Here is a 26,186-nt window from a genome sequence, read left to right as displayed (position 1 = left end):
CCTCTCTCCGCTCGCCTCACTCCGCCCCGGGCACTGCTCCCCACACCGCGACCTTCCCCGGGGCTTCTCCCCCGGCGGGACCCGCTGGGCTGCGGGAGCCACATCTCCCTGTACCGCAGCGTTCGGGCGGCTGGATGGTCCCTCGGTGATGGGGAGTCTGCCCCTGGCTCGGTGGGCCCGGGCAATTTAAGCACTGCCCCAGGGTTTGGTGCCTGCCCGGGCAGTGCCACTCTGGGATTTCATCCAGGTATTGCTGGTTGTCTTGTGTAATTTGGGAGTGATCAGTAATTGGGAGTAATTTGGGAGATCAGGTAGGGGACCATTGTGGGGGTTTCTGCCTAAAACATTGAGGCAACAAGTTGCCGATGCAGGTTTATAAGCTTGAAGTTTTGTTCTGTTGTACAGAGCTAAACTAAGATGTTAGTCTAAGACTCAGCAGTTATTCAGCTGTTGTTGAAGTAAAAGCAGTTATTTGTAACTGCAGACTGACAGCGGTGTGTATTGGAGCTGGGGTGACTGGTCTGCAAAGCCAAGTGTGCTTTCCTGAGGTGAGCCTCCACTTTTGGTCCCTCTAGTACTTGGTCAACTTGTTAAGAAAGAGAAAAAAAGTGGTGAGGCGGGAGAGGGGTTAGTTGACATTAATTACTAATACTCCTCTACGTCTTTACTCAGGGCTAAATGGCAAGCAAATGGACTGTGTGAAGAACTGGGTTTGACCACTTAGGAGCAGGGACTCTGCTGAGGATACCCGACAGATTCCCTCTGGGGTTTCTCTGTCATCCCAGACTCTTCCCTGATATGGAACAAAGTGAAGGTGAACAGGAATCCCACCCGGAGAGCCACGTGGATAACAAGAGCAACGTGAAGTCCTTGCCTGGGGGAACAGCCCATGTCAAACTAGAGATAAAAAAACATGCAGTAACAGATGACTACAAACTCTCCAAACGGGTGCTAGGGTTAGGAATCAATGGCAAAGTACTGGAGTGCTTCAACAAGGAGACAGGCCAGAAATGTGCTTTGAAGGTATGCGGGCTTCGTCTTTTTTTCCGTATTTATGGTTTGGAGGGCAGAGTTCACTCTCAAAGCCCTGTAAAAGCTACTTGTTCTGTTCCTTACCTTTCACAAAGAGTGCTGCGGGGAGAACCTGAATATGTGGAGTGGTTTCCTATTGCAACATTGTAGTCCAAATCTGAGTCTTTTCCAGATTATTCTGTGTGAGTTTCTAGAATAATGTTATCAGCTGTGAAATTCTTGTGTTCACATTTAAAAGGCAAAAAAGTGGGGGAGAGAGCAGTGTCGTGGTGTGTTCTGGGAGAAAACTTGCTAGATTTTGAATGAACGTATTATGCAATGCTCATGAAGGAAACTATTTTGGATCTTGAGCAATGAATAGGCCTAAACTGGGAAGTATTTAAGTGTTCATTGATCTTAAGTCGTTCCTCCTTTTGAAGACTTTTCTTAAGGGGCATTTCTAGTTCTTTATTTATTCTCCTGTTTTATTCCTGCAATCCATTTACTGAAGGATATTTCCTGGGAAAGCACTGATTACACTAGTATGGCAAGTTAATTTAGTAGATATTTATGGTGATAAGCGCCACTTAAATAAATGGAGCAATAACCATTCATTAGAAAATATAAAGCTTACTTGCCTTTTGTTCTGCAGCTTTTAAGCTTGAAGATTTCCCTGATGCTTTTAAACCACATCATTAGGAAAAAGCAGCCTAAATAAGACCTAGACTGGTTCTGTAGGAGAAGACTGAAAGCAGCTGAAGTTAATTGTCATATGAATTACTTAAGAAAGTTACTGAGTCCTTGCTGGTGTTAATCTGATGGCTGGAATGTCTAGGAGGCTCTCAGGTATACTTCATTTTCCTACACCTCACACTGCGTGTGTGCTGGGAACAGGACAGATCTGCTCGGGGTCATCTGCAAGGCCTGCCAAGGTCTGGAGATGGTCTTTACCAGACAGAGCTGCTCTCTCCACAAAACCTTTGCACTTCCATAGAGCAGACTGGAAATATCTGGTGGCTTTGGATCTGGAAAAGATTTTTAATAGTGGAACTAGAAAAGCTTATAATGGAATAAGTGCTGATTAATTCACATGTTTCCAACACTCTCATGTACTTTATCACACTCTTTTGTATTAGCTTCACGTAGCTGACTCATGGAAGTTTTATCATGGGGAAACTGGAGGTTTTGACAAACAGACTGGAAGTACTGAGGTTTTGTGCCTGCACTGGGGAGTGTCAGGTTTTTGCAACTCTGAGGTGATCCATTAATCAGATCCTCCTGGAGTGCTATCAGCATTAATTTCTATACTTAGCATACTGTGATGAAGGATAATAGTTAATGCTGAAGCTGTTCTGCTGTTTCTGAAGAGTTCGGTGGCTTTGTTGCTGATTATAGATCATTCATACTTCAAAGGGTTTGCAGTCATAAAGGCTGGAAGCATTTTAAAACAGAAGTTGCCATTCCAGAGCACAATCCAGTGGTAATAAATATGATCCAGAGCAAATTTTGTAGCTCTGTAATCAAATAGGAAACACATTCCTATGGATACTAGCATCTGCAAAATGCATTTTTATTTCAGCTCTCAGAGTTGGGGAGAGGGAGAAGAGAATTAAAACGCTGTGCCCTGAAAAAAATGTCTTCTGGTTAATGAGGAGGAGGAACCTAGGGTAGATCCTCTAGTATTGGTTTCTGTTTAGCACTGATTGAGTTGGCTGATTTTTATTTTTTTTCCCAAAAACTTTTAAAGTATAGTATTTACCCAGTCATGGCATGTCAGTAATGGCTGATATATCACTGAAATGACCCTCTACATGTGTTTGTCATCCTCTCTCCTGACAGCTATGGAACGTGTGCACTTTTCTTCTGAAAGGGACAGAATTATGGCAGAAATATTAAGATGTTTATGAGTTCTCTAGGGAGTTTAAACAGCAGATAATAGTTTGCTGCTTGCATGTGTGTATTTCTCATCATTATAAGTTTAAGTGCTGAATAAAACATTGAACATACAATTAAGCAAAACTGCCAACAGAATCCACTTTTTTCTCCAACAGTCTAATGAGGTTACCCAACGAGGAGGGATAAAAACTGTGCTTGGTTAATTGGCAGGAATAGAAAGGTCTTTTCCTAGCCCTGATGGTATTTGCAAGGATGAAAATATTCAGAGGAAGTTTTTCCTATTGTTTTTGTGAAACCTGAACTGGGCCACAGAAGTCCCAGACCTGCTCCAGATGAGATTTCAGTGCAAACCATCCAGTTGAAACAGTTACAGAAAACGGACAAGAAGCTTGGTGAAAAATGTTCAGAAACAGCTTCAGAGCAGAATTCTCCATGTAGGGACAATAGGTCCTTACACTGCTCGTACTCCTTAGGTGTGATGGCAGGGTTATCATGCACTTACAGGAATAGAAACTGGAGGCTGATGAAGCTGTCACTGTAAAAACCCAACTGGTGTGACAGGTAAAGAGAAAGAGAAAGACTGAATTGCAAGTTCAACGGGAAAAAAGGAATGCTGGATGGATTGTTTCTGGAGGTTGCTTGCACAGATCTGCGAATATTTGTGGACAAATACTTCAGGCATGAGTGTGCTCTCTGTAACCTGCTCCTGGGAAAGGAAGAACATCACTCCTGCTGCTGAAGATAAAGCCTAATAGGCTGTTCTCCTTCACACCAAACTTGCCCATTAAAGCAGCTTCTGACTGGGCAGATGGCATTGCTTTCTGCCTGCAGGTTTTCTTTCAAATGGGAACAAAGCCAGCACAGCCAGGATCTGGATAGAAATGACTCAATGGAAGGAATTTTAGCAGAGGTACTCAAGAGGAAAGGGCTTGAACAGGCAAAAATATTCATCCCCAGAGCCATGTGTCAGTCAATCACTACATACTGTAATTTGGAGGTCCCTGTTGTCATTGTTAGTCAATGTCCATAATTGGAACTAGTTAGAATTTCACTAATAATTTTAGATTGGGAAAACACGAGACATCCTCTTGGAGATACTGCAGGGCTTTGGCTATTTTTCTGAAGTACTATGCGGCTTAGTTTACTCTGCTTGGCATTGTGGTTTGCTGCACAGTTTTACAGTGTGCTGTCACCTTTGTTTCTGTGAGATTGAAATGCCACACACATTGCTGTCCTACTCCAGAAAATCTCATCTGGTTACTCACTTAGACACATAATAACATTTGGGCTGAACAGCACAGCTTCCAAATAGTGAGAATGCAGGGATTTAGAAAAGTAGAAGCGTAAACAAAACTGCTGTGCAGGACTGTGGCCTTCTAGAAGGTGTTTTGGTCTCTCTTTCCCCAGCAAATAGAAAACCTTCTCAGATCGCTTTCCATAGTTGATCCAGAAATAGTAGCCAAGTGAAGTCCAGTCACTCTTCTATTTTTATCCTCTTTGCCAGACTGCCCCCTTCTGTACACTTCACCTCTGGGGCTAAAATTTAACCTCTACTGCTTTAACATCAATAGTTGCAATGCTAAAATTTAACCTCTACTGCTTTAACACTGACATCAACCCAAGTGTTCTCTGCTGGGTTTTGCACTCCTCACTGTTTTCAGGGAGAAGAGGAGACCAAAATAGCTGACTACCTGTGAGAATAAACGTGAGATTCCGGGACTTGCCTTCCACTGAAAAAAAACCCCAACCTATCTTTTTTGTTTTTTCTTTCCTTCTCTCTCACTTTTTTCCTTTTTTTTTTTTTTTTTTTTCGCACAAATTCCTGCTACGTGGTGTAAAAATAATATTTCAGTGCATTTGATGATCTAGTTTATTTTTGTGAAAGATGGCACAAAGGGCTCAGAGTTGGGATCAAGAAGAGTTAGAGAGTATTTTGTGGGGTATTGGGACTTCTCTACATCTGCAGCTTCAGGATTTTGGTGAATGTTTCAGGATGTAAAAACAGTGTTACATGTCATTGGCATACTATTCATCTTCAGTAAATAGGTGGTGCTTTTTATCCAGAAGAAAAGGAAGAACAATTTAGGCATAGCAGCAAAACCAAAACCCTTGGAACTTCAGGGAAACAAAGTACACGTGTGCATTGGTACTTCTGATATTAATAACTCCTGAGTAACAGTATAGCAGTGGTGAAGTGCCTCTCCCCTAAGCACTGTGCATGTGCACCACATACTGCAGCTGCCTCCCAGTCACCTGAGACTTCTAGGTGAAGGTGGAGTATATATGAATGGACCTGCTAGTCCATGGAATCATTTAGGTTGGAAAAGATCATTGAGTCCAACTGCTAACCCAGCACTGCCAAGTCCACCAAATCCCATATGTACCTATAGGCCTTATCCTCTAGAATAAATAGTGAATTGAGCCATGTCCTGCCTCATGGAAAATGTCTTGTGCTGCTGAGTGCCAACAGTACAGTGTATGTGACTTGTTGATTGGAAGACAAATAGGTGAAGCCCAAATGGTAAACAAAGGAAAAAGCAAACACAAAGTTGAACACACTCCTTGCCTTGCAGGTTTAAAGACTGTTTGGTGAATGATAGAAATGATAATTGTAGAGTAGGAGGCTCTGCTGTTACCCATAAGAGTATTAGCATAACTTTCTTCTCAGAAGGAAACAGGTAATAGAGAAATAAGTTTTGCAAAAAATGTCATATCCAAAATGATTCTTTGGACCTACACATAGGACTATATACAGAATGTTGTCTAGCTTTCCATAGTGGACAAAGACAGGCATGCCACCTCAGCTTAATTTCATTTAGTCTTGAGCTATGTTTCTGCCTCTCACTCGATTTTACTGTTTCTGATTACATTAAATAATTGTACATCATGCAAGCTAATAGCAGGATAGTCTGTTTTCAGTTAGTGTACCCTGAAGCCAGGCCATGATTGCTCACAAACAGGAGACTGTACAGCCCAAAGGATTTGTTCGCAAGTTACTCGAATAGCTGTTGCTTGTAAAATACCCTGTTTGCTGCCTGAAATAAGGTGATGATCAAGGGAAATAATGCAGCAGCAAAGAAGGCAATGCACACAGTGAAAACGAAAGGTTATTTTAGGCTGACGATTCCGTGTAGAATAGGAAATGTTAACAATCTTCTTAGATGCTACAGATTGCATTTTTAGAAGAGAAGAAAATTATGCCACATCAGGAATGAAGCATTTCAACGTTTCTAGAATAAGGAAGAATAATATTATGCTAAGTTTAGAACTGTGTTGAGAATTTGGGCAACCGTATGGAATGGCTGTTAGGTTTTGTGCAGGGTGAAGGAGCTCTTGCTTTACTGGAATGGTTGAATGTTTCTGGAGGAACTTAGAACTTTCTAGCAAAGTGTTCTGTTGTTCCCCCTTACCTGCCATGTTTCCTGCAGCCTATTTATACTGGTTTTTCTCATGCTACAGTAAATTCAGTGTCAGTAACACAGCTCAGTATGAGTAATAAAGTCCAGGAGCTCTGTGCTGTAGATCAAAGCTGGATACAATGTAGAATGAATATGAGTTCAGAAGAGTCCCAGTGAGATGGCAGCCCTGTGTATGGAGGAGTACCTAAAATACGGATGGCATGTGACTGGTCCTTGAATTTTATCCTTCAGTGCCACTCTTGGTAACTATTACATAAATATGCATAAAATACCAAAAATAACTTTGAGTCGATTGAAAAGTGGGTCGTTTCTCCTGCTACAAGAATTGTTTTTAAACCGGTGAGTCATGCAAGACCTGAGTCTTTGAGCACTTTGTACATATTGGGGCCAGACTGGCACCTTTCAAGGTGCCAGCTGGACTAGTTAATCTAAAAAAGGTGGACTTAGCAATTTACTTTGAAGATCTGACACTCTTGACTGGTTTTCTCCTTATTTGAAATACAGCAAATAATTTTTTTAAAAAAGAAGGAAAACAGTGGGCTGGGTCTGAAATAATGAAACCATATGTAATAAATTTTTACTAGGTTCAATGGCAGTTCAATAAGCCTAAAAAGTGCAAACAGAAAGGCAAATGCTATAAACCATTAAGTCATCTTGAAAAAGCAAAACTGTTGATGTTACTTTGCACCTCCTGTGTTCTCTCCCAGTCTGTTGGCAAGCTGGCACAAGTTATCCCTTGACTTGTGCAGCACCAAAGCTGGGGAAGATCAAGGCATGTTCCTCTGCCTGCGGCCAAGTTCAAAGATCTGAGAACTACTACCGCTAAGTGTCCTATTTCAGCTGCAGGGAAGGTGCTGAAAGGCAGAGCGTGTGTGTGCATGTGTGTGTTGGTGAGACATGGCTAATTGCATGACACTGTCTTCAGACTAGAAGACCCTTCTCTGTGTCTCTCCCTTCTCCCCTTAGAGTATATTCCATTCCGTAGAGTATATCCTATTCCATTTAACTAAAGCAAACCCTCACTGATTGGCGCTAGCTGCGAGTCGTGTTACAGGTAACGAGGTTTTGCAAATCAGCTTTAGCGCAAAGGAGCAATATGTGAGAATTTTAAAGCTAATTTACAAGACAAGTGTACTTCAGCCTCAGTATCTTATGGGCATGTCATGTAGAGAGATGCCCAGACTGGAAAAACATGGTAACATATTTTATAATTTGGGAAGAATCAGGGTCACATATGAATGTCACTGCTCACATGCATCTTTTTTCACTTTGTCTGTGGTAGCTCCCTGTGTAAGACTGGCCTGATCTGAGGATAGATGACTTCCTATGGTAGCTCGTGCCAGTTTTGTTTCAGCATAAAATAGAGATTATGTTCATACTGTGATAAATTCATGGGAAGTATAGGGAAGGAAGATGTTACCATCCTTGGGAGCAAGAGCCAATGCAAATTTGAGGAAGTTTACAGAGTAATCACTTACATATAAAGACTGTTCTCTTTTAACCTCTTCACTGTATACAGCAATTTCTTTCTTAAGAACAAAAAATGGATAGTCATTGATTTATTTACATATTTGTGCAACATTTTGCATCACTAAATGTTTTTGCAGTTGCTAATTGCTCGACCCTGAAGAAGTTAGCATTTCTCATATGATGTGCATATGTTTCCTCATTTTGGAGTTTTTCTATGATAAATGGAACACCAGACTTCAGGATGCTGTGTAATATTCTAGTAGAAACAGTGCAGCTGTCTGCATAGCTGCCCTCATGTCTTTGGGTCCAGTGGAGCTGTTTGAACTCCATATGGCTCTTGCACCATGAGAAGACACAGCAATATTCCTGGAAAGGAAAGTGGCAGAGATGTGGCCAGAGCTGGAGGTAGAGAGTAGAGGACCTGCTTAATTAACTGGAAAACCGTGAGAATGTCTTTCCATCATCCCTAGTAAAAGCTGATGGTGTGGTCTGTCTGGATTAGAGTGTATAAACTGCATGGATTGTGGTATTTTACACAGACTTCCTCAGTACTTAAGATGATTCAAAGCTCCATAAATGAGATTAAGCTGTAATGCTCCAGCATTTTAATACCTTGGGAGTGAAGGGGGAGAGGAGCCTTGCTCAGCATGTAAATCATGTGTGGCCTCCTAGTTCCTAAATCTTTGTGATACCTGCAAACTGGAGCTTTCATGGCCTGTTTCAAGAGAAAGAGCAAATAATAAACTTGAGCAAAGTTAATTTTTTCCTCCAGAAAAGTTTACTTGCTGAACTTTAAAAAAGACCCCAAACATACCACCTTGACTATGCCACCTTTATGAGTAATTTCAGATGGCCTGGCTAAGGAGCCAATCTTATTAAAGTTGCACTGTTCACAGATCAAGTCTTGCCAGTTCAAACTCTGGCTCTTCTCCATGGGGTTTTTCCCAGGACTTTTTTTTTTTTAGTTAAATACTGTCTTAAGTACGCTGGCATTCTATGTAACAGAGCCTAGGGCAGCTCCTGGGATCTGAGTCAACAAGGGCTGTGGACAGATTTTTTTTAAGCCCATTGTAAGGGCAGAGCTTGGAAAAAAATTGTTTATGTTTTTTTTTTTGACAGCAGCTGTAAAATATAGAAACTGTTTGAAAACAGTGGGGAAGGTGTGGAGCAGCTCCTGCTCTTGGTCCACTGAACTTTCTTGTGTGGGGAAGTTCTGCCTGTTGTGAGAGGTTTGGCCAGGTGTGACTCAGCTGTGAACCTTGAGACAGTGCCAGTGGTGATTTGCCATGGCAGTTGATTTCTATTGTGCTGTGGTTGGAGTTGGCTTTAAGTTTGTTTTCGGAGAAGAGCAGTCAAAAACTGGATAGGGAGCAGCTGCCTCGCACACCTATATTCTGTGTGAGAGTCCTGTGTACTCCTTAGTACTACATCTACCATGTATTTCAGAAATGAAGAGACCTTAAAAACCATTTGCAGTGCCACAAGGAACTGCTGCCATAGATGCTCTCCTTTTCTGTGGTTTGAACTGTGAGAAATACTGTCCTTTACTTGCTGAATTTTAAACCAAAAATGCATTTATTTTTTTGTGCAAAGGATTAATTTCTCTCAGGGCCTTATTCCTTTTTCCCACATGTTGCTTTTAGTCAATGTGGCTTTGTCAAAAGCAGTCTGGTTTCCACAGCAACGAGTCGTTAGCACCAAAGATGTCAGTGCTCCAAGGTGGGGAGGGGAGGGGGCTGCAGTCTCTGGCTCAGCTGCCTTGCCACGGTACAGGCCCTTGCTGCAGCCACGCTACAGTACAACGTGGCCATTGTCTTTGTGAAGAGTAAAAGCCTTTCATTTTGTTCTACTCTTCCCTTTCCAATCAATTTGCAGTCAAAATTTGACACTTGGGAGGGTGACAGGGCTTGATGGTTCCTTGATGCTTAGAAGCTTCCTGTTCTTTCAAGCCCTCTCTCTGTTCTGAAGGGCACTGCTCTGTCCTCTGCTTTCTAAAGAGTTTTTCTGTGGACCAAATAGCACTTGCATACATGCAAACCCTGTAGCAGTAAGTTTGTGATAAAGGGGAGTAGAGCACTATTCTTTCTGACCCATGTTCAGTGTCTGCCTATGAATGATAACATGAAAAACACTCAGTCCTTTCACCTTGCCCAGTAGTGTGAAACCTGCTCCAATTAAACCTGCTTGGCTGGGGTTTCGGAGGCACCCATCACCTTGGGGTAGGAACTAAGCCTTGCTCCTATTGACCTTGGAAAATTGCATTATTTAGAAGGATTTTCTAATACACAGTTAACCTGTGAGATTCATTGCCTCAGGAGCTGAGAGCTAAGGAAGCTGTAAAGATCTTAAGATAAAACAGCACTCCTCTGAGTATTTCAAATGTGAAGAAACCCCCTGTAGTTTCAATATACTGTACAAATTTGTCTGTGATCTTCTAGATCCTGTGGTTACACTGATAATTACAAATCTGTCTGTTAAGCAACAAAACTTTGAGCTTCAGAAGGCATTTACTGCTTCTGTTGTGTTAAGTGCATAGCACTGCGAGTGTAAGATGTCTTGTCTAAGGAGAGGGAGGTGAGAGCTTTGTCCTGGGCTCTGCATGTGGGTGATGTCCATCACTTGCACAATAGTGTCACTTAAGGGTGTGTCTTCCTGGGCAAGTAGTTCTTGTCCAAACTAGGGTGTAAACACAAAGTGAAATTGATTTTTCGCAATAGCTATTTATATTTAGATCCTTTTTTTTTTTACTTCCTCTTATGAAGGGCAGGGCACTTTATGAGACTTGGCCCATGGAAATGCAGTGTAATATAATTGAAACTGCTTTACAGGCACATTCTGCTGCTTATTTTCACCATGAATATAAATTACAGTAAAAAACAACTGCTGAAGACAGTTAAAACCAGGAGCTAAAACTTGAGAAACATGGGTAGTAATGCTTTAAACTGGCTCAAATACATGATGGAATCGTGCACCCCAATGCAGATATGATTTTAATTCAATTTTTTGTGTGCCTATTAATGACTTTTAAAGGCTGAGCTTTGTGTCTGCAACTTGGAATAGAATTGCAAACCACTTTTTGTGCCTGGTTGTACTCTTGTTCTTTCTCTCGCTTTCTTAACGAATATCTGACTCTGCACTTGTGGTACACAAGTTGTGTTTACAAAGGGCTGTCTTGTCTACTGGAGTTAGGTGTTTTGCCAGTTTATCATGTTTAGTTGAGTGGGTTTTCAGTTGATTTTTCTCTCTATTTTGAAATGTACAGAGTGTCATTTCACAAGCTTGCCAGCACCAGAGTTCAGGGAAGCAAACTGCCAAAGTGAGTGCTGCATGGGGAAAGGTCAATTACTTTAGAAATGGGCTCAGTTCTGTCGATTGGCATCAAGTGGAATTTTCCTCCAGTCTTTCAGCCCTGTAATAACTTTTTCCTGGTACTGAGATGCTGTGATTAAAGGCCTATTGAAGGCACAGGGAGTGCGAGAGCATTTAAATTTCCAGCTGCATTTCAGAAACCCTCTTGCCAGACATGCCTGTTGTGACAGGTGAATGTGTCTGCCTGCACTTGGGCTGGGCCAATGTGCCTGTTACTGTTGAAAAATGAGACATGACACTCAAGATCTACAAAAACTAACCTCTTGTTGCAGTAGAGAGGAGGAGAAAACAGCAATATAAATTATTGATAAAATACTTTATACAACAGCAATTAATTCTGAGTCTTTCCCACCTCTCTGCTGTCTGAATCACTGTTGTGGAGGTGTGAGGGAGGGTGACTGACTGCAATGTTGTGTGTTTGTGCACAAAATCCAAGTCTCTCAGGGGAAATAGGGAAAAAGTTCTCACAAATATTGGTTCAATAAAACATCCAACACAGCAATAATAATTTATTATTAAATAGTTCTTGGTATTTGTAGCAGTCTTGATTTTTGGCAGTTTGAGCTAGTAACTGTGTAGGACTGCTGAGTTTTAAAATTAAGGCAGGAGTTTGCCTGCATCCTCCAAGCAAGGGAGCATGTTTCACAGGAGGGAAGTTCTGGAGAAGCCGAATGGTTCAAGCTTGGAGCCTGGGCAGTCAGGAGGAAGGGCTGTGTGGCAGTCCTCTGTGGGTAGGGTGGGAAAGCATCTGTGATACTGCCCAACACAGAGCTTCTCACATGTCATTCTTCCTGACTGTCCCAAGTATCACAGGTGGTGAGGAGATTGGTGTTCTCTGTTACTGTTTATGTAAACTCTCCAAACTCTAAACTGAGCCTGTTCAGTGTGTGGTGACTTTGTATTGCTGGTGCTGAACAACTCTTGCCTAACACAAGTCATGCGAGTTCCAGGTATTTCTTCATCTCTGTTTCTTTAGGATGGTGTGACTGGGCAGACCAAAATGACAACTTTTGTCCTTTAAACTCCATCGACTGACCTCCATGTGGGCAAATTAAAATGGGGATAGGGGAAGGTATTGTTCATAGCACTGCTAGTCACCAACTTCTGTGCACAACACAGCACCTACATCAGCAGGGAGCATTGCTCTGGTTTACAGTAGAAATGAATAACATTAATGTGTCCCATCTCCCCTTGGTGTCCTGCTGTGTAAGGATTGCCAGTGGACAACTGCATGTCATTGCTCCTTTATGTGCACAAGAGCAATAAATGCTCCTTGGCTGAGATTAGTGTCATTGTTACCATAAATCAAGGTTCTGTTTGATGATTGCTTATATTACCCAAAGGTTCTTCACCTTCTCTGAAGAACAGTATCTTTCAAAGCTCCCAGGCCTATCAGGTTCTTTTACAAATGAGTTCACCAGAGCAGAGCTCCTCCATTTCAACTGCTTATCTTGAAACTATTCAAAGGAGGAAGGACTTTTCTAATGTAGTGACTCTACTGAGAAATCAGGCAACATTGAGTTGTCTTGAGCTGTTCAAGCCTTCAAATAATACTTAAGCTTTAATTAAAAAATAAATTAACTTTAATCAAGATAATTTACACTTCAAAACCACTTTAAATCTGCAAGTTATTCATTTAAATACCTTTTACCTGTGGATTGTAGCAATCTTTAGATTCCCATGCACATTGTTCAGCCTGGAGAAGGGGAGACTGAGGGGAGACCTCATCATGGTCTGCAGCTTCCCCTGAGGAGCAGTAGAGGGACAGCACCGACCTCTGGTCACTGGTGACAGGACCCAAGGGAATGGTATGGAGCTGTGTTGAGGGAGAGTTAGGTTGGATACTAGGAACTGTGGATTGTAGCAATCTTTAGATTCCCATGCACATTGTTCAGCCTGGAGAAGGGGAGACTGAGGGGAGACCTCATCATGGTCTGCAGCTTCCCCTGAGGAGCAGTAGAGGGACAGCACCGACCTCTGGTCACTGGTGACAGGACCCAAGGGAATGGTATGGAGCTGTGTTGAGGGAGAGTTAGGTTGGATACTAGGAAAAGGTTTTTTCCCCAGAGGTGGCACTGGAATGGAACAGCTCCCCAGGGCAGTGGTCTGACAGAGCTCAAGGAGTGTTTGTCCAAAGCTCTCAGGCACAGGGTGTGATCCTTGGGGCTATCCTGTGCAAGGCCAAGAGTTGGACTCAATGATCCTCCCAGGTCCCTTCCAACTCAGAGTATTCTATGATTGTGTTGCATGATCATGCAGGAATCTTGGCTGATGTTTTACATTTCAGCTTGCATCTGCATAGTGATTGGGGTCCCTGCTGCAAAACTTGTGGGGATTTTCTTGTTTGCTGTTTACTTTTTAAGAATAAGTTAATTCAATTAATAAAGCATTTTCCTAAACAAACAAATAGGCTCCTGTGCACATTCTGAGCTGTGTGTTAGTGTGTATTGGTCACTAGTTACGGCTCCAGAGACATCAGGAACATTGATCTCTTCCAGTTTGTATCACTGATTGCCGTTAATGGTCTGTAGCTCACTGCTTGTTTCATAGGGAGCATTTCTAGGGAGAGCCCAAAATCAGTATTCCTGGGACCTCTGACATCCTCCTCCATGCTTGGGAGAGCTTCATCTGCAAATACTCGTGGGTCTGTGCTTTCATTCAGTTTATTCCATGCTTTTTAACTTTTTTTCTTCTGTGTAATCAGAGCAGAAGTTGATTCTCTTCTCTTCCACCCCCACCTTTTTCTGCTATTCATTCTGTGGAAGGATTACATTTTAACTGCTAAATGTCAGTAAATGTCAATTTTTGCTTCCACCCCAAAACTTGCATTTTATTATTGAAAATTATATGAGGGGAAGGTAATCTGTGAGACATCATTCTGCATTTTTTCCCATTTTCTTATCTCAGAATCATTTAACATTCAATAAATAGGAACTGCACTTCTCAAGTATGATTAAATTTGCTGTTAATTCTTTCCAAACTACTAAATTTGGAGTTTTCAGTATCTAATTTTTCATTTAGTAAGTCATACATTGAAGAAGAAGCAAAATTGCTTCCAAAATAAAGCAAGAATTTGCATTTGAACTGTTTCTGAGGCCAGGTAGAAGTATATTATCTCTCTGCTCTGCTTTTGCTTTATAGTTTTTATGGTCCCCAAATAGTTAGGCTTTTTCCTTAATTTTGTTTTATTTTTACTAGTTATACAGAAACTTAAGCTCTGGTGTATTATTTGCATGTCTCTTGTTTTCTGAAATCATGGAGCTCATTAGCTCAAAATAAAATACATTAGTTTGCCCTTTTTACATGTTTGTATATATCTTTGTGTGAGAACATGAGAGCCAAAATATGTATTATTTAGGAAAAAAAGGAACAAATAAACATTAATTACTGGGAACTGTAGCCCACTAGAGGCTTGTTAGCAACTGCAAATATACAACAAACCAAACTTGTAGGATGAGTAACTAAACCAAAAATGTTGGATTACTTTCTGCTTTGTTCCTGAGAAGTCTGTTGGAGTTTGGCTTGAATTAGGAATTCAGTTTTGGACCTATATTTGCTTTCTCACTGGCTGTGGAAGTGGAAGTCAGTAAGATTGCCACTTTCAGGGAACACTCAGGCTTTTGTATATTCTATAAATCAAGGCTATAGGACAGAGTAGTCCCAAAGCAATGCCCTGGTGCTGCTGCCTTTGTGATTCTGATGACCCTACAGCAACCAGAGTTTCTCTCATTCGACACTGTCCCCACGAAGTCTGTGTTCCGACTTCAAGTTACCTTTCCTGTCTATCCACACAAGAGTGTAATCTACATCTTAAAATTTGCCAAACATGTGAGGAGAACAATCTGGATATTTGAGACTTTTACTCAATGGGATATCCCAAAGTTTACCTCATTGTTTTACTTGCTCTTACGGCAGACCGAGAGGAGGTACGTATGAGGCATGTTTAACCAGTACTTGTGCTGTTTCACCAAAGGATTTTTTACGTGCAGTTGTTACTTTTCCATGCAGCTTTAAAAGGCTTGGAGAGCAGTGGGGAAGTGTTCCCTGTGCTGCTTCCCACCAGGCTGCAGTGCAGATGTGTGTGCAGTGTGGCTGTGTGCTGCTGAGCTCTTCAGGGTGAAGACCACGATCACTGCCCCATGACCCTGTGCGAAGAACGGGCTTTGCTTACATGGGGACATGGAGTATTTGGGGATGGATGTAGCTGTTCTTCCAATGTGCATGCTCTCCACTAATCTGAGTCTTCCTTAAAATGTAGTAAGATCAGTCTTCCAGGATGGCATGTCCATTACCACCTCCCAAATGGCTTATCTGGTGAGGTCACCCAGGTACAAGGGTGAGGACAGGAAAGTCAATAAGAGTTATATGGGATGATGGCCCCACAGATAAGGATGTGCCCAGCTCAGCCTCTCAGTGTGAGGGTTGTAACCTGACACTGAATACATATGTCAAGGACTGCAGACTGTAATGTGAAGTTACAGCATTTCCTTCAGTGAAGGCAGTAATGGTTTGTGTCTGTAACTGGCTGGTTGAAAACATGAGCCAACTGTTAGCACTGCCTTCCAGGAGGCTTGGCTGCTCCAGGAGCTGCTTTACACATCAGCCTGCTTCCCCTTTCTTGCCATTGCTGTTGGGCTGGGGTCTCCCTGTTGGAGCAAGAGACATGAGCATGACAAAAACCTAGCACAGAGTTGGTAAAATACTCTTGGACTTCTTTAGTTTGATTACATTTATTTAAAATTCTCTTCTATTTTTAAAATACAATATATTGTTAATTGCCCCAAAAGTCAGGAAGTGTGAAATAAATATCTTCTAACTTTACCCATTTTATTGTCAGTTTGAAATGGGAGAACAGGTGGCAGTGAATTACTTGCACTTAGGCTGCTTTGTGTGACAAAGAAATAAGGCACACAAATGACCTAATGTAGCCCAGCAGAACTGAGGGAAATAAAAACAGCTAATAGGTATACTGGGGCTGAAAGATATGGAGGTAATGAGCCTTGCTGAAAGAGGAGTGCAATCAGATAAAGAGTACAAGAATTATTGATTTAATGATTTTAATTAAAATAAAACAAAATCAGAGTGGTAGAGAATTACATTTTTTAAAGCAGTGTAGTGGTGCAATTTTATGTAATATAACAGTGAAATAAAGGTAATGCTTAGTTTTGATTATTGGATGGAGCAGGCATTAATAGAGATAGCAAGTGTTCATTTCAAGTCTTTTTGGTCTTTACTACACCAGAAAAATCAGGCTGAATTTGAGCAGAGTGAATGAAGAAGTTACAGTAAGAGATGCTGAGGGCTGCATTAAGTCATTGATTCCTCTGTGTTTGTAAATGATTTCCAAGCAGAAAAATGAGGTACAGATTAATAATAAAGTCATTGGTGCAATGTTACAAAATCAAAGCAAAGTGGAAGACATGTAACTTTCCAGAGGATGTGACAAATAGGCACAAGTCAAATACTGAGCATGATGCAGATTGATACTTGAGTACAAGTTCATTCCTTCTGGGGATTAATTAATGACAGTACAGCAGCACTAAAAAAGTTAAAGAACTTTCTATGCAGCTGCACTTGGAGACCCTTAGTTATATTTGGTGCATCAGGGTTCATCTGATTCGCTACAGTAGTGCTGGAGCCACTTGATGTGTGGATGGAGCTGCCATCTGCAGCCTGTGAATTTCAGCACCAAGTGACAGATACTGCTGATCAAGAAAGATGGGAAACGTCATCTGAATTGGTCCAAGAGTTGATCGTTCTGGATAATGGGTGTTTGCAAGGATGAGCACTGATGAAAGCTGAATATATGTGGTTTGAAGAAAGCATCAGGAAAAGGCATCTCAGATAAAATACTGATTACTTTTCTCAATTAATTAGCTTCTTAGGCAGTATCAGAGTTCAGTGTGGAAAGAAATAACCACCAAAGTCATTGTCCCTACTCAGGCAGAATATCTGGAAGTTAAGAGAGTGGTTTATCATGATGAAGATATCAGATCTGTGACTAATGTGATAAATCTTGTGTAAAAAGAAAAAAATTAGATGTCAGGAAAAATGATGCTATTGTGAGGTCAGTGCTGTGAGTGTTCTTACCAGGGAACTCTGCTGTGCCTCTGGAAAGAGGCAGAATTGGGCTGGACAAAGCACTTAGCTTCCTTGTGGGATTGCGGACAAAGCACTTAGCTTCCTTGTGGGAAGCTAAGTGCTTGGTCTACATGGCCTTGCTCATCTTAGTGTTCTGACAGACTTGAAGGATGATTTTTCCTGTGCTGAACAGAAATAGTTTTGCAAGAGTTATTTGGGCAGAATTTTTTCAGCCTTTTCCTTTGCCTACGTAAAACACAAATGAGGTTTCTAGTGATTTGCCTGTTACTTGAATTTGCAGTTTATTGAGGAATGAATTTTGTTGTAGGAGTGTCTTCCCCTGCCACCCTTAAAATCATTCCAAATTGAGCCAAGTTCTAAGTCTGCAATGGATAGCAGAGATGTGTTTGCCTTTAAGTTGGCTTTCCAAAGGTGCATTTGCACTGGGTGTGCTGCAGGCTGCAGTGGAGTAGGTATTTTCCAGGGACTGGATCCCTGTGCTCATGAACTCTATCCCAACCCCCAACACAGGTGCTAAGAGAAGCAGAAAGTCTGTCCTTTGACTCTCCCACTATCCCCTAAAGGACAGCAGAACAGAGATCTGCTGGGTACCAGCAAAGAGAATGGGGCCAGAAGGTGTCAGGGAAGGAGATCTGCTAAGGAGGCATTGCTGAAGGAGCAGCCAGGCCACAGTGGTGGGAGCAATAAGATGAGGGATGGGGATCACAGGGTCAAGGCTGAGTTTGGATGAGGAGCCCTGACAGAGAGACAGAGACACAGAAACAAGGGGTGGAGAATGGGAAGGGGGAAGTAAAGTAGCTGTAGTCTGAGATTTGGAGGTAGAGAAACAGACCACAGGGACCAAGGAAATGCTGAATGAGTAAGGGCTCTGATGCTAGTTACAAGGGGTGGGAAGAAAGTTCATAGGGTGATGAGGCTTGGTAGGGGAGGATGATGGGATTAAAGCAAGGGATCAGATGTGCAGATGAGACCAGCAGGAGGGTTGTTTGGGTTATTTTGGCAGAAGATAAATAGAAAGCTGCCCAGCATAGTGCTCACCCATCCAGGCCAGATTGCATGCCACAATCTCCTAGTTTCCTGGTGTCTCTCCAGTCCTCAGGTAGCTGTGAAACTCTTTGGTATAAAATATTTTATACCCTCTTGTTTATCTACAGTTGCTATATTCTGTTGCTGTCATTAGCTACTTTTCTAGCTAACTGGCAGAGGTCTGTGCAGTAGATATATTGAGCTTTAGCTCTGCAGGTAAGTCATGAGGGATAGTGGTATGAAGATGTATAAGAGGATTTGTTATTTTTAGGGTTGTTTTGCTGTTGCTAAAATCAAAAATACAACCCCACACCACAAAAACTAGACAGTCTCTCTCACACACACAGAAATCTTTCATCAAGTAGCAGTTTGAGATTGGTAAACTGAGCATTCAGATGTAGGAAATACCAGGATCCATGCTATGTTTATACTTTTGACTATCTTGCACTCTGTATTTTCTATCCCGCTGCAGTCTCTTTCAGTGCACAGACAAAATTATGAAGTGTTAAATGATTGATTTCAATAGCTAGTGTCATTGTCCTTGTTCAGCATATGGATGAGATTTTTTCGTTTCATGTTAGCTTAGATCTACTCTGAAACCAGATTTTTTTCTTTTCTTCCTGGTTGTACTTTGTATTGTTTTCACTCTAATAGTTGGATCACTGTTTTTTTCACAGCATTGCTTTAAGAAAATAATGTATTGTTCCTACTTTGTGTATGAGGAGCAGACTAATAGGGTAAACTAAAAGTATTCACTGAATGTTGGGAGCTCCTCTTGAAATCTCTCTGATAAGGGTGGCTGGTTTTGTGGTTCCCCCCACAGGGTACTGAGCTACAGATTGCACTTGAACTCAAGTTGAGCTTTTCAGACACAAGCTGTGTGCCAGCTGGGAGTGCCCAGGACTTTTGTAAATGAGGCTGCAGTTCAGGCTCCTGAGAAATGAGGAATAGGCAATTAGAGACTACCTGTGTTGCTCAGTTGACTTCCTGAGCATTGCATAAGACATCAGGAAGGGACAAGAGTAGAATCCAGATTTCTGAGGGTATCTTTCAGCTGTGGTTAAACCACAAGACCCTTCTTTGTTACATTACACTTTCCAGTTTCTATGTAAAATGAAGAGGAAATGGGAGAGGCTATAGATAGTGATTCCTGTCACTCTCCATCCCAGTTAGGTTCAGATTGTACTCTGACTGGTGTAAGGACAAAGCTGAAGAGGGAGGAATAGTGTATAATAATATTGTGTTTACTACATACAGAGGGAGCAATTTTCAGGTTACGGAAGCACCTTAATCCTGGAATTCACTGATGTTAGAAGGTCTAAAAGGGCAATTTTAATCATATTATGAAATCTGTATTTTGTTTTTATTAATTATCACAGAGGCCTGTTGATAGCAAGTACAAGATAGGCTAATGATTCTTTTTTTCTGCAATATTTTATTTATTATGTATTTATTGAGAGAGTATTGAAGGGTTCAGAGAAAACAATTTAGAGAAACAGCAGAACTGATGAAATTGTTAAGTTTTGCTGTGTGCACCGAATTCATATCATTAAGATTTATTGCAGATTCTGTCATCCCTGTGTTGAAGATTGCCAAGTAATTTATGTCAAAAGCACCATATTGCAGTAAAGCATGAGGAGAGTGACATCCAGAGACAGTTTTTATCCCAAGAGAAGTCTGTGACCCAGAAAAAGATCTGAGATTCCTGAGTCCAGTCTAAATGGTAAGAGCACAGGCTCCTAGCCAAGCCATAGTAGTTCACAGGTTGCCTGTATGGAAGTAAATTATTCTGTCAGAAAATCCATGGTGTATTCTTACAGGCAGAGCTGCAGAAAACTTGGAGTCCATGCCATGTGTAAAGCCTGTGTCACTCAACAACCTCCAAGGAACACTATTGTTACTGCTGCTGTCAGTCACATCCAATACAGGGGCACTATTCTTCCTCTGCGTCAGTGAAGCCTGCAACCCAGGCCTTGTCTGCTTTACTGCTAACCTATTTATTTTTTAGTCAGGAACATGCAAAGAAGAGGATTCTGCTTTCATGTCTTCATTTTGTTTTACAGAAGTTGCCTTATTTGCCTAGACTGGATCATAACTTCAGGGCTTTGATCTGCCATGCAGTTTCTTTACAGGCACTTCCAGCTGCATGCAGTGGCCATAACAAACACTGCAAATGGTCCTGGGGGGGAAATAAGCTACACAAGCTGTGTTTTCCCTTCTAATTTTTAGTGGCATGGCACTGACAGCTTAGCCATGTAAAAAGAGTATTAATGTTTCTGAAAAATTCAAACATCACTTGGAGCTTTTGGAACCAGCAGGTCTGTGTGCTCTGAGCAGTGGAAAGAGTATTGCTGGAGAGACAGGAGGCTCCACAGGGCGAGGACAGAGGGAGGGAGCACATGAGATTGTGCATGTGATGTATGCTTTCTTTCATGTGTTAAATTGGGAGGACTACCACAGTGAGCTTCTGTGCTAACTTTATCCAAATCATAAAAACTTGGAGACAAGACATCTGAGCTAAAGGCACAGCAAATAATAAGCACACATTGAACACGGTAGATTATTGATGATAAGAAAATCTATAGCAACAGAATTTACAGGCTAACAGCATGGAGATTGGCAAAGATAGGTCTAGGAATGCATCTCTTGGCTGAGGTGTCCTGGATTTTGGGACAGGCAACAACAATGTGTTTTGGAAGGTGTGCATAGTCAAAGGAAATGATGTTATCAGATGTGGCCTAGATGAAATCTGGACTGAGAAGTACTGCAAGATTGTACAACACTATTTATAAATCTGTAATCTTTAAATTTGACAGTATCTTTGCAGAATGCAACCTTTGAATTTCACCTCTAAAGTGGCAGAGAGCACTGGGATTTAAATATCTTTCTCTGGCTTTTGCCAGATATGTTGGGCTTTGTACCTCTTGCAAGGTTTGTCAGATAACTGTGTGGCTGTATCTAGGGGAACAAAGCTATTGCACCTATTGTGAAACAAGGAGTCAGGGCCAAGGCCTGCAGGGTTGTGAAGGGTAACAGAGCTCAGAGGTGGAGAGCACTTATTTACGAGCTTCCAAAGACATGGATGCTGTGCAGCTTTAAAAGCTGCTGTCAGGCCTTTTTTTGGGGAGAGCAAGAGATGGTTATAGATTGTGGCTAAATGTTACAATTTCAAGTTTCCAGGTATGTCTAAAGGAGGATGACAGGCTCTGTTGCTCACTTCATTTGATTTACATTCTTGGATTGGTTTGTGTTTAGTTTATAGCTTCCCTAAATAGTTGCTTAATTCAAATATGAAGCTTTATGTTTTATAACATTTTTTTGATTGGTTGGGATGGGGTTTTGGTGCTATTCTGGCATAGCCAGAATTTGGGTCATGAAGAATATGCTCTTAGTCATTTGAGTAAGCATCCAGACTTCAGTCATGTTCCTGCAGCCAAGCCCTATTCTATCTTCCTCAAAAGGCAATAAAATTTTCCTTTCTGATACAGAGCCTGAATCACCCTTTATTAGAAACTGCCTGGTAAGCATGTTGCAGAGTTATGAAAAGGCTTTGCTTTCATATTCCAAGTCCCAGGTTCTTGTGGCCTTTTCACCTAAGGCTCACAGGGATCCCTGAGTGAAATAGGTATTTATGTAACAGTCCTTTGGGAAGTGAGCAATAGTATTTTTCCAGCAGTGTTTGCAATGGCAGTGTGTCTTCTAGACAGTACATGCCGCTATGGCATGGCATCCCCCGAGACCCTGTGCGAGTCCTAGTATGCAACTCTCTGGTTCTGCCAGCTGTCATGAAATTTGTCTTAGGGGTGTCTTCTTTTCTCAGATTCTCTGCTGAATCCCCTCACACTGCTCTTAAGGAATCCCTGTATCCCTGAGGAGGTTTTCTTCCTAAGGTTCACTTTGTCTTTTGTTTTGTGATAATTGTTTTTAGAAATACTTCCCTTAAAACTGAGCAGAAAATGGTATTTTGACTGCATGAAACTTTACCAAATACAAAAATTTGTATCCCCCACATTTACAAACACCTTGGAACTTTTAAAACTCTTCGTGAGAAATGAGAATAGCCATACCCATCCCAAAATAGATAGTGGTTCCCCCTCAGTTGGGGTCTGAGAAATTCAGGGCTACATCCCTGCTTTGCCAACTTGTGTTTCAGAGACATAGCACACTGTAGACATGCAGGGAGCTCTCTGTAAGAGCTCAAGTAGTTGAAGTGGAAGACTTTGATTTAATTCAGGCATGACAAGGAGCTGGAAGTGGATTTCTGCACCCAGATTCAATAGGCAATTTGTCTGTTGGTTATCCAATATGTAAATCCAGGGTCTCATGGTGGTTTTAAATGGCAGTTCTGTCCAGGACCTAGGAATGCTTTTCTACCAATCTGCTGCATGTTTTCCTGTGGAAACTTCTAGTTTTGACTAAAATAGTTCAAATCTTATAGTTGGAGATACAGCTAGTGATAGATAATTAAATTCTGGCAGAGCACCCCCCCCATGTTTGAAATATCACAGCCTCTTGGTTTAGAATAGTCACTGCTAAGAAGAAACTGAGACTTCAGGAGCTTTGAGGTTTTAATGCATTAAGGTTTGAAAAATGTCTCCAGGTCCTGCAATAGTTGGTATCATCATTTAGTATTAAGAAGTGCTTTGAAAGGGGTGATGTTTGACCTGGTGGGGCTGGTACTGCACAGTTGTGTGATGAGAACAATGTATCATTGTCTTGATGTTCTTCCACTGGACCTTCAGGTATTCTTCTCCCTCAGCCAAACCAGCTACGAGAGTCAAGCAGCTTGTGGTGGCAGAGATGTTGGGATGCTTTCTGGAGCTGGTCTCTCACTGGTTGTGAGCAGCCCTTATAACTTCCATTAGTGCCTAACTGGGGCAGGAGGTTGCAGGTGTGCCTGGGAATTTGGGCAAATAGCCTCCTCCCTTGCCTGTCAAAAGGTGAGGACAAACCAAGGGATGGTTTCTAAAAGTTTTCAAAGCAGCCCCTGCTTGGAAAAGTGTTATATGGACATATATAAGTAAACGCACAAGCGTTTTTGGTGATAGGAGAGGGATTAACCCACAAGTTGAAATTGGCACCACCTGACAGATCTTGGACAAAATCCTGCATATTAAGCAGGTATTAGCTAGGTCTTACAGGGTGCAGCATGATGTTCAAAGTCTGGACATTTCCCTTAACATTCCAGTCTCCACTTGGGGATCTGTCTTCCCAGCTGGAGGGAAGAGCATCATGGCTGAGTGCCTTCTCCCCTTGCCACTGCCTGCTGGGAAGCGTTGAATCGGCTCTGTTGAGACCAGCAGCTGCACACTCAGACAATCTGTTTCTCTGTTAGCATGGCTTCAATGCAGGGATGTTTTCCTGTTTCCCTGGCGTGTCACATCTAGAAGAATGATACTGAATGGCACATTGTTTCTCTGAAATCATCACCTCAGAAGTCATTAACACTTTCGTGGGGCAGGTGTTTCCACAGTACTTATATTAGCTGAAAGTAGGCAGGTGAGTCCCGTTTCCCCACTGCCCCAACCTTCTCACTCCCTCCTCCCCCTTCCTCATGCCCAGACTCCTCTCTCTCTCAGGCACACTGACTTGTGGAAACGAGCCAACATTGCAGTGTACCACAAGCGGATACTGCTGCAGAGAGAGAGGGGAAGGACAGTGGACTGAAAAGGATATATACTTCAGCTTGGGAAGATGAAAAATATTTCATTCCTGGAGTGATTCTTGTTTTTCATCAGTGGTTTTGCTACATCTCATTTTTCTGACCCCTGTACAGTCCTCAGCATGGTGCTGCTTTAGCCTAGACATCAAAACATCAGACTTCCAAATATCACTGGGATCCTCCCCCTCTTCCTTTTGCATGTATAGTCATGAGGCAGCCAACACAAGGCAGGAGCAGAGAGGAAATTATTCAAGAATGTGAAGGAAATGCTCTTGATTTTGGGCAAAAACCCACCACACTTTCATCTAAGCTGATCTGTTCTACCTTTGTGCTGCCTGACTGTTTCCTGTCAGCTGGTTACAGGAAATGAGAACCTGTTCTCTCCATCTTCTGTCAAAGAAATGGAACATGGGTGTTGGGGAGGGAGTCCTCTGCTCCACCGCTTTTCACTCCACAGCACATCCTGGTTTAGGGAAAATCTTTAGAGTGAGACTAGGTGGTTAAAAGCTGAAATAAAGTGGACAGCAAAATGGAAAGATACTCCCTGCCCTCCAGAGCACAGGGGAAATAAAATCTGACTGACCGGAGTAGATGGGAGTAGTGGCTCACAGGGGATAGGAGTTCTCAGCTGTTGAAGGAGAGTCTGCAGGGGTTTGATGCTTGGCAGGCAGGTTGGGAGCCTGGATGGGCTGGGAAAATATCAGATTTGAATGAAGAAGGGGAACTGTGGGTCAGGAGGGGTTTAGGTTAGAAGAACAGGCCATTCACTTGGTGAGGGGATTTGATTAAAGGTGGTTTGTAGGGCATTTAAGGTTTCTGAAAGGAGCTGGGAAGGACTGTTAGGCTGTGTATGAACTGGCAGCTCCCAGGTGTGTTCTAGGAAGTGTGTGTTTTCCAGCTTTGTGGATATTAAAGACCACTTAATCAAGCAGTGAGTGCTGTAAGGCATTAGCTGCTCCAGGAGTATGCTGTGGGGCCTGGGAGAAAAGTTGTGTTTATGATTGCTTGGATTCTGCTGCTGCTGCTGTGGTGAAGCAGAGCTGTAACCCAGGGTGGCTGAGCTAGTGCACTGAGCAAAATCAGTCAATGAGAATTGCAACATAAATAACATTTTTACTGCACTGTCACTTGCTTATGTTGACTCCATCTGTTGAATGCCCCCAGCATGTTTCTTTCCTTTCCTATGTAATAGTTTACTTGGCTTTAGAATATATATTCAGACAAAGTAAGGACAAGAAGTCTTGGGAGAACAATCTACCTTTTCTCTTAATGACTTCCTTTGCATTTCTACCCTCCACTGAGGGCTGCATAATTTTGTTTTGTTCACAGTCACACTATTCTCTGTCATGTCTTTGCTGTACACAATAAGCAGTTCTAAGATTCTTCATGCCTGATGGACCTTTAAACTTTCAACCACAGAGCTATCTACTGACTTGTGGCTGAGAAATAGATACAGATCTTTGCTTGAAAATACCAATGGCAGAGCTTGCACAAATGTGAGCATGAAAACATATATAGCAGTGATTTGAAGCACTAGAGAAACTTACAGATGTCCTTGCTGAAGGTTTTAGAGCTTTGGGGTTTATTTTGAAGACAGGTTCCCACAGGTGACAGCCTTTAGGACTGAATGTTTGATGTTTTGCTGGCCAGAGCCAGTTAGATTCTCAAGAGCTGGCTAAAATCTCAGTATCCTTTCACGAGAGATGTGAGGTGCAGTTGCTGTCAGTGCCACTGATGTCTGAGATTTAGCACATCTCCCCTTAAGGTAATGCTTACACAAGGTAGATGAGCCCCATGGAATGGAAGAAGGAAGATTTGAGAGTTCTGTGTTTATTTCTGGGTTCTTGTGTTTGGATGATTTAGGAACACTTGAGATAGACTTTGCAGCAGAAGGAAGACACTGCTTGGTCATGCGACGGAATGCACAAGTGTGGGTGCAGAGAAAGGAGATGTCAAGGAAGAACAGCAATACATGAGAAAGAACTGGCCTGGGGTGGCATATTGCCAAGCTTTGCATGCATGGATGACAACCTGAAATTCGTGTGGAAGGGGATGGGGAGCCAGCTCAAAAGGAGTTTAGGTGTGTGGGCAGTGGTATGAGAGGACAGTATCATCGTTCTGAATTCTGCTGCCAAATGGTGGGGCTGTGGGGGAGAACAGAGCTGCAGGTGTGAGGGGAAGCTCCTTAAGGTATCAACTGTCAAAAAATGGGGCTGGGGTGGAGACTGGAA

At 42.1% G+C, this 26,186-nt stretch overlaps 1 protein-coding gene across 1 annotated transcript in view; it reads left to right on the top strand.

Moving 5' to 3' along the window:
- Positions 1–798: 798 nt before the first annotated feature.
- The window catches only part of MAPKAPK3 (mitogen-activated protein kinase-activated protein kinase 3), a 46,291-nt gene continuing 20,903 nt past the window's right edge, over positions 799–26,186 (top strand). The window contains exon 1 of the mRNA XM_009078178.1: positions 799–1,023. Coding sequence (XP_009076426.1) covers positions 799–1,023 — 225 coding nt within the window. The remainder of the gene's footprint in view (positions 1,024–26,186) is intronic.

This window comes from Acanthisitta chloris, unplaced genomic scaffold (assembly GCF_000695815.1).
Source record: "Acanthisitta chloris isolate BGI_N310 unplaced genomic scaffold, ASM69581v1 scaffold39917, whole genome shotgun sequence".
NCBI classification, from domain to species: domain Eukaryota; kingdom Metazoa; phylum Chordata; class Aves; order Passeriformes; family Acanthisittidae; genus Acanthisitta; species Acanthisitta chloris.
This window is presented reverse-complemented; position numbering and strand designations above follow the sequence as displayed.